At 61.1% G+C, this 12,191-nt stretch overlaps 2 protein-coding genes across 4 annotated transcripts in view; one reads left to right on the plus strand and one right to left on the minus strand.

Moving 5' to 3' along the window:
* Positions 1-1,209: 1,209 nt before the first annotated feature.
* CIAO3 (cytosolic iron-sulfur assembly component 3) lies at positions 1,210-8,949 on the plus strand. Its single transcript, XM_006751250.3, has 11 exons — positions 1,210-1,368; positions 2,517-2,612; positions 4,036-4,179; positions 4,463-4,595; positions 5,057-5,191; positions 5,473-5,591; positions 5,792-5,921; positions 6,525-6,597; positions 7,064-7,201; positions 7,657-7,814; positions 8,016-8,949. Exons 1-11 carry the CDS (start codon positions 1,294-1,296, stop codon positions 8,252-8,254), a joined length of 1,440 nt encoding a protein of 479 aa, XP_006751313.3. The 5' UTR covers positions 1,210-1,293; the 3' UTR covers positions 8,255-8,949.
* A 34-nt stretch (positions 8,950-8,983) lies between these two features.
* The window catches only part of HAGHL (hydroxyacylglutathione hydrolase like), a 4,049-nt gene continuing 841 nt past the window's right edge, over positions 8,984-12,191 (minus strand). Inside the window, exons 2-9 of one of the 3 annotated variants that reach the window (XM_081820416.1) lie at positions 11,415-11,618; positions 11,000-11,064; positions 10,793-10,910; positions 10,608-10,716; positions 10,427-10,530; positions 10,090-10,191; positions 9,669-9,748; positions 8,984-9,412 (exon numbers count right to left, since the gene is read on the minus strand). In XM_081820416.1, the coding sequence (XP_081676542.1) occupies positions 9,244-9,412; positions 9,669-9,748; positions 10,090-10,191; positions 10,427-10,530; positions 10,608-10,716; positions 10,793-10,910; positions 11,000-11,064; positions 11,415-11,519 (852 nt within the window). In that variant the 5' untranslated portion in view covers positions 11,520-11,618 and the 3' untranslated portion in view covers positions 8,984-9,243. Of the gene's footprint in view, positions 9,413-9,668; positions 9,749-10,089; positions 10,192-10,426; positions 10,531-10,607; positions 10,717-10,792; positions 10,911-10,999; positions 11,065-11,414; positions 11,798-12,191 lie in introns of those variants that run through there. The other 2 variants (XM_031022541.2, XM_006751251.3) reach the window with 2 other exon arrangements.

A 12,191-nucleotide genomic window follows, 5' to 3' on the forward strand; every position in this document is an offset into this window, starting at 1 on the left:
CTTTGCTCCACTTGGTTTGTACCTACAGACTTGGGTTCCAGGGGACAGAGAGATTGAAGCCTGCCCTGCATAGACGTGGGCTCTGACATCTACATGATGCACTCCCCCATTCCAGTGTTGGGAGAACGTTCCCTGCACTCCCAGCCTCAGCCAGAGCCCCTCCCGTGTAAATCCTCTCCATCACTCCCTAAGGTTATTCCGGGCTCGCCTACTTCTAAAAATCACTTGGGATTGTTCAGATTTCAGGCATCATATCTCAGACCTTGGTCAGGTGTTACCAGGACAGGGGATGGGTGGGGCCTGGAAGCCCACCTGGTATAGCTGCGGGGGAAAGCCACCCCTCCACAGCCCCAGCTGCTGAACAGGAAAGTCCAGTCCTGGCAGCCAAGAGAAGAAGCGCAGCCCCCCCGCCCCCCCAAAAGGCTGCCCCAGCAGCTGCGCCTTGGCTCTCCGGACCTCCAAGAAAACCCACAAGCAGGTGTGGGAGTCACCACACAAGCCCACACTGGGGCAGGAACTCCAAGAAGAGTGGGAGCACCGGTCAGTCTGAGCCCTGCGACCCAACATTACGCCTGATGTTCTGGGGCTGAGCCCAGTGGGGTTCGCAGGACATGCCAGACTCAGCTACTGGAGTTCTCCAGAAAGCCCCAATAAAAAGTGGTCATTAAATTTAAAACTGGACTTGACTCGGTTTGCAGTGGCTCAAGACCTGAGTCTGTTGCATACTAGAAAATCTTACAGGGAAATGGTTTTCTCGAGCTGGTCTCCAAAGTAACAGGAGAGGGCGTCGGAGGCCGGGACAGAAGCGCCTCCGGCGCCCTCTCGGAACCCCAAGGCTCCATGCCGAGCCTCTGCAGAGTGAGGAGCCGCTGCCTGTCCCTGTCACTCTCATTGTCCTCACTCTGCAACACAGATTGGGTGCCCATGAGTGCCCATGAGTGCCAGGCGCCCGTCTGGGGTCTTGAGCGCCTGTGGGACCAAGTAAAGCAAGGCTGCTGCCTCTGCTAGCTCCCAGGTCAAGGACTGCAGGGCCGCACACCTGGCGGGCAGGTGAGCCCTGGGGGAGCGAGACGTTACTCCGGTCTACTTGGCCCCTCCTCCCGGTCCCAGGAGGCGGGGAAGGCCACAGGCTCTTCCGCGGGGCAGGGCGCGCCAGCAGGGGGCACGCGCCCCCCAGGTCCCGGGGGGGGCAGATGCGCATGCGTTGCGCGGGGCACTTTCCGGCAGCGTGGCGGAAAGAGCCTGCCGTTTCGCGCCGTTTGGCGACTTCCGCGCCCCGAGCCCAGCGGCAGTATGGCAGCCATGGCGTCGCCCTTCAGCGGGGCGCTGCAGCTGACGGACCTGGATGACTTCATCGGGCCGTCTCAGGTGGGCCGGCCCGCCTGGACAGCGGCCGTGTCTGGGGCGGGGCCCCCCTGCCCCCTCAGTTTCTTCCCCTGAGAAACGGGATCGGAACCCAGGGACCCCCGCCCGCGCCCCCCGGGCCTCCGGCGTTCTGGCCAGCTTCCTGCCGATGGGAAACCGAGGCCAGGGATGGCGATGCCCCGAGCCGGGTTACTGCTCCGCAAGGCATCGAGGAGCGAAGCGAGGCCAAGTCCGCGGGTGTGGGGTCGGGGCGAGCGGGTGAGGGGCGTGCCGAGTGCCCTGTCACTGTGGGTCCCCGGAAGCCGGGGCAGGGCCGCCAGAGTCACCCCGCTGGGCAGCAGCGAGCTCGGGGCCAGGACGACCCTGTCCGCTTCCTCTGGTAGACAGCTGGGACCATCCCACCGGTCTGGAGGGCAGGGGAGTTGGTCCCCTGGAGTCACCTGCTTTGACTGCCCAGTACACGTCAGGGTGTGTGGTCGTCGTTGACAGAGCTTGCCCCTAAGGCAGGCAGGACGGCCACATTTGAAAGTGGGTGTCGTCCTTATCTGGTGTACCTGCCTATCAAGCGCACCAGCTGCGCAGGACCAAGGCTGGGAGGGCCATAGCTGAGGAGTACTGGGAGGAGGGGAAGGGTGGGGCTGGTCACAGCACCGTGGACAGGGCTTTCTGGGCCAAATCATCCCTGGGAAGGCAACGGCCAAAGAGGTTCTTGTAGTGACAGTGAGACCGCAAGAACTCGGGGAGTTGGGAAGAAAAATGAACTTGCACTGGGCACTGGGCAGGGCGGTGACCTCCAAGCAAAGCGTTCCTGCAGAGGTGCAGAAATGGTGGTTCCTGGGTGTCCTCTTAGTGACCAGTCCATGTGCTGAGAACAAGAATAAAGGTCAGAGCCAGCAGGCGTGCAGGGGGTTAGCCTGCGGCCCGGTAACGCCGGCCTTCATCTGACTATGAGCTGGAGAGTAACTGTTGGTGCCGGCGGGGTGTTAGAATGTGTGCCCCGTGTGCCCGCAGGGTCAGCAGCCATCCTGCTGAGACTGCTTCTGTGGCCGGAGGAGAGGAGTTGGGCGTGGTGGCATGACCATCAGGTTGCCCCTCTTCTTGGGGAACCTCCGTGCACTCAGGCCACCATTTAGGGTCTCTTCCTGGTATAGGACTGCATCAAGCCCATGAAGGTGGATAAGAGGCCAGGAGGTGGCGTGGCCAAGATCCACATCGAAGATGATGGGAGTTACTTCCAGGTCAGTCAGGTAAGTTCCAACCCAGATGACCAAAAACATGTTTTTGCTGCTCTTTCCAGTCATGAGTACGGTGATCGTGAGACCTTTCACAGTGGTCAGATTCACTGTCACCAAGGCCAGGAGGGCAAGGATGGGACTGGGGTAGGGGTGGAGGGGCACAGAGGCCCTCTCTCTCCGTGAGTTCTAATTGTGTGGGATTTTCCAGTTCAGACAGCTTGTTTTTGGTGAACATCTGCTTTTTGAATAATTACGCAATAACAAGATCCTAGTCTAAGGACTGTCTGCTATTTGGACCCTCAAGAACGTCTGTGCTGTCCCATGACCACAGACATGGGCATACCTGGTCCAGGAACTCCTCCCAAACAGGGGAGGAGCCTCAGGGTGGCACATGGTAGGGCTGGACCGGGGGTTCAAGCATTCCCAGGGAGAGAGCCAGCCGTTTGCTCAGGCCAGGAGCGTGACCCCGCAGCACACCACAGCTCCTGCCCAAGCCCAGCACAGCAGGGAAACGCCACCTCAGGGTTGGGGGGGGGTCCCACAAGGGAAGGTGAGGTGGGGGCATCAGTGGGCCCTGCCGTCCCAAGCAGCCATGGTTGATTTGGAGGGAAGTTGGGAAACTTATTGGTCTCTTGACACAAAACCAAAGCCTGGGCCTTTAGGCCCATCTAACTCAAAAAATATGCACTGAGCTCAAATTGTGGCTTTGGTGTGAAGCGCCACCCTGATGAGCTGGACTGGAAGGGAGTCCCCATCTCCTCAGCCCTCTGGTCACATTCTGGGCTCTGCAGCTTGCCCTGGCTCGACCCTTCCTGAGTTTACAGAGGGAGTAAAGGGGCTCAGCTGGGATCCCTTGCATCTAGAGACAGTTGCAGAATATCAGCCTGGAGACCCACGTCCCAACACAAAGTTCTGCAACTGTTTGGCCCTCTGGCTTTTGCTGCCTGTGTGTCTGTCCCCGTCTGGGGCTGGTGCTCGCTGGGCAGAGTGCCACCACACTCTGCCCTCTGCCCCTTCATCTCAGCCTTGCCTTTCTCATCCTCCCGTTGGAGCCTGGCCTTTGACATTTTCCTATCTTCACAGCCCCACGAGTGCAGACTAGGAACCTCTGGCAAGTCACCCGCTCTTCTGCAGATTTCACGCCCACATTCCACCCCTGACAGGCTACAGGCCTCATTAATACAAATCTGATGTGCCAAGTGAGCTTGTGCCAAAGTTAGAATTTGATGGAGCTAGAATATGTATAGAATGTACGAATTTCTGTGACAAATACTTTATTTTTAGAAAGGCGGTGGCATTCAAAGCCAGCCAACTACCATGTTGCTTGTCGGTGTTGCAAGCCAGAGAATAAAAGTTTCCTGTAGGTTCCATTATCCCAAGAGCTCATGTCCTTGTGCAGAGGGCCCTGTTGAATACTGAGTGCCTGTGCTTCCAGGATGGAGGGACTCAGAAGCTGGAGAAGGCCAAGATCTCGCTGGATGACTGCCTGGCATGCAGTGGCTGTGTCACCTCAGCGGAGACTGTGCTCATCACTCAGCAAAGCCACGAGGAGCTGCGGAAAGTTCTAGATGCCAATAAGGTAAGTGGTGGGCGGTCTTGGAGACTTTTTTAACCTGACATCGACCCCAGTATACTTTGCTCTTGCTGTCAAGGGCCGCTGATCTCCAGGTCACTCCCACATTTTTAAAGGGGCGTCAGTGGGATGTCAGTGAAGTACTTGTCATACTTGAACATTGAAGCGTTGGGCCCTACACGTACATAGAAACGACATGCCCTGGCGGTAGGGCATGCGCTCACCAGCACTGGACCACTGGGGATCAGTGTGAAACACTCCGAGTGAGCACATGTCCCTTGCTTTGCAGACGGCGGCCCCCGGTCAGCAGAGGCTGGTTGTGGTTTCTGTCTCACCCCAATCCAGAGCGTCACTGGCCGCAAGATTTCAGCTGACCCCTACAGACACTGCCAGAAAGCTGACTGCATTCTTTAAGAAACTCGGTAGGCACCAAACGTCGTGTGAGCACTGTAGCTCAGCATGTGGGGGGGCTCTCGCGAGGGGGCACCTCAGGCCTCCGAGTCACTGAACTCAAACACACCAGAACCCTCCGAGTTGACCTCAGCCCGAAGTTTTGGTTTGACACAGGAGAGCTGTGCCTTTTAAGAGAGAGCGTTCTGAATCCTCTGCTTTCCTGGTCTGGAACTCGCCTGCTCCTCGTGTCGTTTTTAAATGATCACCATCGAGGCCCATTTCCCAGGTTCCTGGCAGGTTCCTGCTCAGATCGACTTTGGTCGACCTCTGTGAGCCACGAGCTGGGCTGGGAGGTTGTGGGCTTCATGCCACCAGGGGCCTGGCCTGGTCCTGGACAAGTCATGGTGGGATCAGCTCCCTGGGGCATGGTCAGCTGTGCCTCACCATTCAGCCACCCTTCATGTGGGTGAGGTGGGTGCTTGCTTTCCAGGGGTGCACTATGTGTTCGATACCGCCTTCTCGAGGAACTTCAGTCTCCTTGAGAGCCAGCGAGAATTTGTGCAGCGGTTCCGAGGACAGGCCAACTCCACGCAGGCCTTGCCTATGTTCACGTCCGCCTGCCCAGGTGTGTCCACACTGCTGGATGCGGGGAACGGGAATGCTGGGGAGGGGGGCAGCACAGGCTTCTGGCAGGATGGCCTCCTTGGCAGAAGGAGGCACCCTGAGAGTCACTTAGTTCCCTAAGACCGTGATCTCACGGATGCTAGCAGCACAAGACAGTGGCAGCAGGGCAGGGACGTTCTGTAACGGGACCGTAACTCCTCGTACGAGTCGGTCCGTCCTAGAACGTCCTGGCACTCACTGCCTAGCTGGTGAGATGCTCCGTTTGTTCCGTGTCGGCCTCAGGCTGGATTTGCTATGCTGAGAAGACGCACGGGAGCTTCCTCATCCCTTACCTCAGCACTGCCCGGTCCCCACAGCAGGTCATGGGCTCCCTGGTCAAGGACTTCTTTGCCCAGCAGCAGGTAACGGGAATGTTCCAGCTGTGAACAATTCACTGTCATTATCCTGAAAGATAAGCCAAGAGTTACAGTGTCCACAGACCCATACAAAGAATCTCGGTTACATCCTGGCCACTGGCCGGCTCTGCCACCCCCACCTTACCCAGTGGGCCCCTTTACTGTTGGGTCAGGTAGCGACTCCACATTTCCACATCTCTTGGCAGCATTTGACCCCCGACAGGATCTACCATGTGACAGTGATGCCCTGCTATGACAAAAAGCTGGAAGCTTCCAGACCAGACTTCTTCAGCCAGGAGCACCAGACTCGTGACGTGGATTGCGTTGTCACCACAGGTTGGGTCCCGCCGTCCTGAGCCCATGGCATGAATGGCGTTGCCTGGGTCCTGCCCATCGGCTCTGGCTGGAGCTGCCATCCCCTGTGCATGAGGCACCCCCCGGCACTACCTGGGCGTTTGCTCTAAAACAGTCTGCATGGGGAGGTGGGTGGAGATTCTTGTCAGCCGCTCTCACATGGGTCACCCCATTTCTGAGTTGAGCAGCCTCACAGTGTCTCCCAAGTACTTAAAATCCAGAAAAGTAAACGCTCAGGACCCCAAACAGTGGGGGGACGGCCTCCCTGCGTGAACACGTGCCCCTGTCCACCTTGTGGGGAGCTGTGACCACCCCGCTGCAGGCGCACCCTAGGGATGAGCATGCCCACCCCCCGCCATGTTGCTCTGAGGGTGGGCTGCGGGTCTGGGGAGCAGGCTGGCTCTTCTGAGGGGCTTTAGAAGTGGGCCTTCCTTGCCTCTGTGCCTGGGTTCATCCTCCACCCACAAGCCAGGAGGTGGACGTTTGGGTGTCCATCTGCCAGGGACGCATATGATGTGGGTTTCCTCGATGTTGTTTTTATCGAGATCTCAACTGAAGAGCATCTGTGCTGGGGTCTTCTTGTAGGGGAAGTCTTCAAGTTGCTCGAGGAAGAAGGGGTCTCCCTCTCGCAACTGGAGCCAGCCCCCCTGGACAGTCTGTGAGTCACCTAGTATGGTGGAGCCTGGCGTCAGGGTCTCCTGCTGTGGGTTTGGGGGCTGCAGGTGTCTCAACAAGCAGAAGTGAGCACGTGGGAGTAGGCAGTGTCCCCTCCCTTTCTCTTCTCCACCATGGCTTCCTTCTAGTTGGTCCCATGTTTGCCCTGTGGTCTGTCTCGGTGTCCACAGAGGTGATCAAGTTCATGAGATGGCCAGTGGACAGCTAACTGATGGTCATCAGAGCTGACCCCAACTTGACACAGGTCTGCATTCCCCAAAACAGGTTACTCAACAGAGGGACAATCTTTCTCCCACCTGAGCTACCTCCTGACACACAGACAAAGCCCCCAGGTTTTGGGCTCCTTTTCCATTTAGAAAAGCAACTCCCTCAAACATGAGACAGAAGTTACCCAAGATCTCTGTGGACAGCAGCCCTGCTGCCACCTGAGGCCGTGCTCTGCTCCCCAGGTGCAGCAGCGCGTCTGCCCAAGAGCCCACCAGCCATCGGGGCGGGGGTTCTGGGGGCTACCTGGAGCACGTGTTCCAGCATGCAGCCCGGGAGCTCTTTGGAATCCACGTGGATGAGGTCACCTATAGACCCCTGAGGTCAGTGAGAAGGGCTGGAGCTTGGGGACAGGGGACAGGGCAGCCCAGCTCGGGCAGTCTTGGCCCTGGGTCCCCTCGCTGAGGTGGGCTTGGAGGACAGCGGGCTGGGTTTGGCGAAGACGCAGGGCACCAGGTAGGAGCTGAGCCCTCCTCTCTGGCCGGAGCTCTCCAGGGCTCTGCCTCCCCATCATAGTGGTCGAGAGCCCCCAGAGGCCATGGTGGCAGGGTCCGTCCCCACATAATGCCCTCTTCCACAGACAGGGGGCCAGGGGCTGTCTGACGAGGCCATCCTGGGGAGGGAGGCAGTTCCCATTCTAAAGATCAGGACACTGAGCGGAAGTGAGCTTTCTGCTCTCCCCTTCCATCACCATCCCCCCGTGGAGGAGCAGGTCAGGGTGGCCCATGTGCCTGCAGGGGTGGGAAGCAGGAGGGAGCCTGGCCTGTGCCCCCCTCAGGAACAAGGACTTCCAGGAGGTGACCCTGGAGAAGGAGGGCCGCGTCCTGCTGCACTTTGCCGCAGCCTACGGTTTCCGCAACATCCAGAACCTGGTGCAGAAGCTCAAGCGAGGGCGCTGCCCGTACCATTACGTGGAGGTCATGGCTTGCCCCGCAGGTAGCTGTGGCACGGGGGCCCTTTCTAGCACCAGGGCTGTAGGCAGGGTCCCACCCGGGCAGGGGGGCTGGAAGTGGAGCCCTGTCCTCGCCCCGACCTGGGTGGTCAGGAGGTCAGGAGAGCCAGTGTGGGGGGTCCTGTGCCATATCCCCTGCGCAGGCATCCCCGTCATGACCATGCTCTTGCCTGCCCTGCTCACAGGCTGTCTGAACGGCGGAGGCCAGCTCAAGGCCCTCGGCACGCCCAGCAAGGCGCTTCTCCAGCACGTGGAGATGCTGTACGGCATGGTCAGGACCGAGGCGCCGGAGGAGGTGCCTGGCGTCCAGGAACTATACAGGTGCTGGCTGCAGGGCGAGGGCTCAGAGCGGGCTGGCCACCTGCTGCACACGAGCTACCATGCGGTGGAGAAGGCCAGCTCCGGCCTCAGCATCAGGTGGTAGGAGGCCTCCTCGCAGGGCTGCTGGGCCCAGCACAGCCCATACTGGGACTCCCACGAAGCTCATGTCCTGAGACCCCAGGGATCGCCCCCAAACCACTGACTGCGCTAACCCACACAGAAATGGGACTCAGGACCCACAGTCAGGCAAGGTGACCTCCAGCCTGCCCTCACCCAGACTCCCGAGGGCAGGGAGCCGGAGGTCCCACAAGGTCCCAGAACCTCCCCATGGGCCCAGGTCTGCGAGCAGTGTCCTCGCTGCTCCTGCCTGGAGACCCAGGTGAGGCCCAGTCCCGTGGGCAGCTTAAGGCAGAGCGAAAGTGGGACTCCTCATCCCCATTCCTGGAGTCACCCCTGAAGCTGGGTCTGCCAGGCTGGGGGCAACCCACCTGCCCTGGACAGCAGAGAACGCTGGCTGGAGAGGGGCACCCAGCCCACTGAGCCCCATGCTGGGGATGGTGTACCTGCCCCACCTGGAACTGGGCGTTGAGGACGCTGTGGCCTCGGACCTGACAACGCACATTTCTGGGCAGAGTTCCAGGCGAGAAGCAGGCTCTGTTAGAGAGACCCTGTGAGATGAGGCACTAAGTCCATCTCCACAGCTGGGTTACGGGGGTGGGGGAGAGGCAGATCGGGGTAAGCCTGCCAGGCCTGTTGTCACAGAGCTCCCAATCTAATAAAGGGATCTCTCTGAAAACGGCTCCGAGTCCCAAGAGCATTGACCAGCGTCAAGAACCTTTCACAGCTTTATTCAAAGTTCGGAAGCCCTGTGCACTCCAGCACGCTGCTTCCGAAACGCCCAGGCCTTGGGGCTCACAGGCACCCCAGAGAGGGGCCTCATATGTCCAGTGCCAGGGTGCCCCCCCTCCAAGGCTGGACAGCCAGCTGGGCAGGGCCATGGAAGGTTCCAGAGGCAATCCTCCTATGGGCTCAGTCGGCCGAGGTTTGAAGGAGAGATGTGCTGCCTGCCCCCACAGCGGGTCTACTTGGGGCTCATTTCTGTCGAGGTGTGCCCAGGAGCCCCCACTGCAGTGCCAGGAGAGCCCGAGCCTGCGGCTGCACCGGCTCAGCCGCCCGCTGGAAGCTCGCCCGCTCCTTGCAGAGTGCCTCCAGGACCTCAGCTGGGGCTGCCTTCCCCGTGAACTTGCGCACAGGCTCTTCTCTGTGGGGAAAGGGGACGCCGTGGGGAGTCTGTTGGGGAACTGCCAGGGGGTGTTAGCAGAGGACCCTTAAAAAGCAGCCGCTCCCTGGTGCCAGTCAGCCCAATAACCAGTCCCCTGGCACCTCCTGCAGTGCCCAAATGACACCAAGGAGGACCAAAGGACAGCAGGCCAGCCGCGAGGCATCCTGCTCTGGGGCACAGACCCTGGGGTGGGCACGGGGCCCCCATAAGGCCTGGGACGCCGACCAGTACTCACGCCACCCTTAGGAAGGGGTTGTAGAGGAGCTCCTCGCTCAGGGTGGATGGCACTGTGGGCATGTCATCCTCGTCCCTCTTCTGGAATGACCACAGGCCCTTGTCACAGCCTTGTCTTGAGAGCCCCAGGCAACTTGGCTTCGCTCCTTCTACTCACCCCTTCCTGGGGGCGGGAGCAGAAGAAGGGCTGCCTTGCCCCATCCGGCCCTTGAGGGCAGCCACCCCTGGGCCAGTCCTACCAGCTGCCCAGGCCCCTATCCAAAGCCAACCACTCCTCCCCTCCCCAGCAGGAGCCTCAGTCAGTGGTACAGTCCGGGCTAAGCCAGGTCTAGTCAAGTCTGACTCCCCCTGCAGTTCCCCTCCTCTGCCCCAACCTTCATCCACCCTCCAAACCTCTAGGAGAGAGGGAGGGGTGGCCGCACCTTAGCCCATGACAGCTTGGCTCTCACGTGGTCATTGCCGGGCTCCACTTTCTGTGCAAACTCAAGGTTGCCCAGCGTGTGCTCATGGCCACAGAACACCTTCTGGAGAAAGGAGGCACTCAGGGGGTGCACAGTGCTGCCACAGGCAGAGATGGAGGAGGCGCTCACCCGGGCTGGCTTGACCCCTCCCTGGACCCCAGCACCCCGTGCCTGGTCTGCCTTGGCTCCTCGGCTGATGAGTGTTCATTCTGCACCCCTGTGGCACAAGTCACGGACAGAGCCTGCAGGTTGTGCAGGGCGGCTGGGCCCTGCAGGAGGGGAAGGGATGGCCGCTCACCGTCTCCGGGGGCAGGCTGCCCAAGGTCTCCTTCAGGCTCTCATACATCTGCTGAGCTGTGCTCTCCAGGCGCAAGCCACAGCCAGCCACCGACAGCGCATCCCCTGGGGAGGACAGCAGGTCAGAGAAGGTGGGGCAGGGTCAAAGGGAGGCGGGGCTGGCGGGGCGGGGCAGCCAGTACCCGAGAACACCGCGGGCGGATCCGGACACTCCTCTTCCCACAGGAAGTAGCTCATGTGGCCGGAGGTGTGGCCCGGCGTCAGGAGACAGCGCACGTGGATGGCCCCAAACTGCGGCAGAGGGGCGGGCGGCTGGTGAGGCGGGAGGGCCCAAGGCGATTCCCCGCCCTCCCGGGCGCGCGCTCACCCGCAGCTCCTCGCCATGCACCAGCCTGCGGGTCAGCGCGCAGATGCGCTCGTCCGCGCCCAGCACCGCCAGCCCTGGCCGCAGCCGCGCCAGCTCCGCGTTTCCCCGCGCGTGGTCCCTGCGGACGGGCGGGAGTAGGATCACGCCGGGCTCGGGGAGGGGCAGGGGCGATGCCCTCGCGCCTCGGCCCGCCCCGACCGCGCTCACCAGTGGTGGTGGGTGGTCAGCACGGTGGTCAGTGATACCCCCTCCCGGCCCACGATCTCCAGCAGCTGAAAGGGACGGAGTTAGGGAGATTTGGTAGGGCCAGGTGGCCGCCCCCACCCCCGCCCCCGGCTAGGGCGCCAGGTGTGATGTACACAGAGTCCCAGGCGGACCAGGGGGCGTAGGGGTAAGGGAGACCCCGCAGACAATAAGTGAGCTCCCAGGGCGTACGACAACAGGCACCAAGGAGGGGAAAACGGAGGTCAGAGGTGGTCCTAACTTCAGGGCAGACCCAAGATAATCGGGGAACCGTAATCGCCAAGTATCCAGAGATGAGAGAACAGGGGAAGGGCCTGCTCCAACCACGGTTGTCGGGGGACCCCAGCGGCGCTCCCCGCCGCCCACAGGTTGCCCTCACCCTCTTGGGCACGGCCACGTCCACGGCCACAGCCTCCCGCGTGCGCTCCTCGATGACCAGGTACATGTAGTTATCCTCGAGCACAGGGATGACCTTGACCTTCATGGTCGCAGAGCTCAGGCACCCCGCGTCTTCTCGAGAGGCCCCCAGGCTTTCGAACCCCTTCCTCAGGGCGGGGGCTTCCCTCTCCAGGCCAAAGCAGGGCTGTGCGAGGGAGGGGTCAGCTCCACACACACACTGAGGGCCAGAAAAGGAGCCCGCTCGCTGCTCCACGGACGTCCCGGAGGAGCGGTGCGGAAGCCCACGCCCCAGGCTCAAGCCCGGACGGCCAGCGCGGACGCCAGTCCCCGGCGACAGCGACGCCGTCGCCGCCCGCCGCGCAGGCCCCGCCCCTCGCGACAACGCAACCGCCCGGGCCCCGCCCATCCCGCGCCGCGGGCCACGCCTTCCCCCTTGAACCACGCCCTCCCGTGCCACTCTGTGCCTCGCGCCTAGGCCACGCCCCTCCCCAGGCCCGCCCCGCCCCCTAGGTCCCCCTGCCGCCGCGGCGAGACACCGGCCCCGAACCGTTTCCTTTTTTTTTTTTTTAAAGATTTTATTTATTTATTTGAGACAGAGAGAATGAGAGAGAGAGAGCACATGAGAGGGGGGAGGGTCAGAGGGAGAAGCAGGCTCCCTGCTGAGCAGGGAGCCCGATGCGGGACTCGATCCAGGGATTCCAGGATCATGACCTGAGCCGAAAGCAGTCGCTTAACCAACTGAGCCACCCAGGCGCCC

Source organism: Leptonychotes weddellii, chromosome 5, assembly GCF_054177405.1.
Source record: "Leptonychotes weddellii isolate Sample4059 chromosome 5, ASM5417740v2, whole genome shotgun sequence".
NCBI lineage: Eukaryota > Metazoa > Chordata > Mammalia > Carnivora > Phocidae > Leptonychotes > Leptonychotes weddellii.

Coding starts and splice junctions, on each gene's coding strand:
- CIAO3 (XM_006751250.3), top strand. CDS start 1,294: ATGGCAGCCATGGCGTCGCCCTTCAGCGGGGCGCTGCAGCTGACGGAC. Junction 4,180..4,462: donor AAGTTCTAGATGCCAATAAG/GTAAGTGGTGGG, acceptor CTTGCTTTGCAG/ACGGCGGCCCCCGGTCAGCA. Junction 5,592..5,791: donor ACTTCTTTGCCCAGCAGCAG/GTAACGGGAATG, acceptor ATCTCTTGGCAG/CATTTGACCCCCGACAGGAT.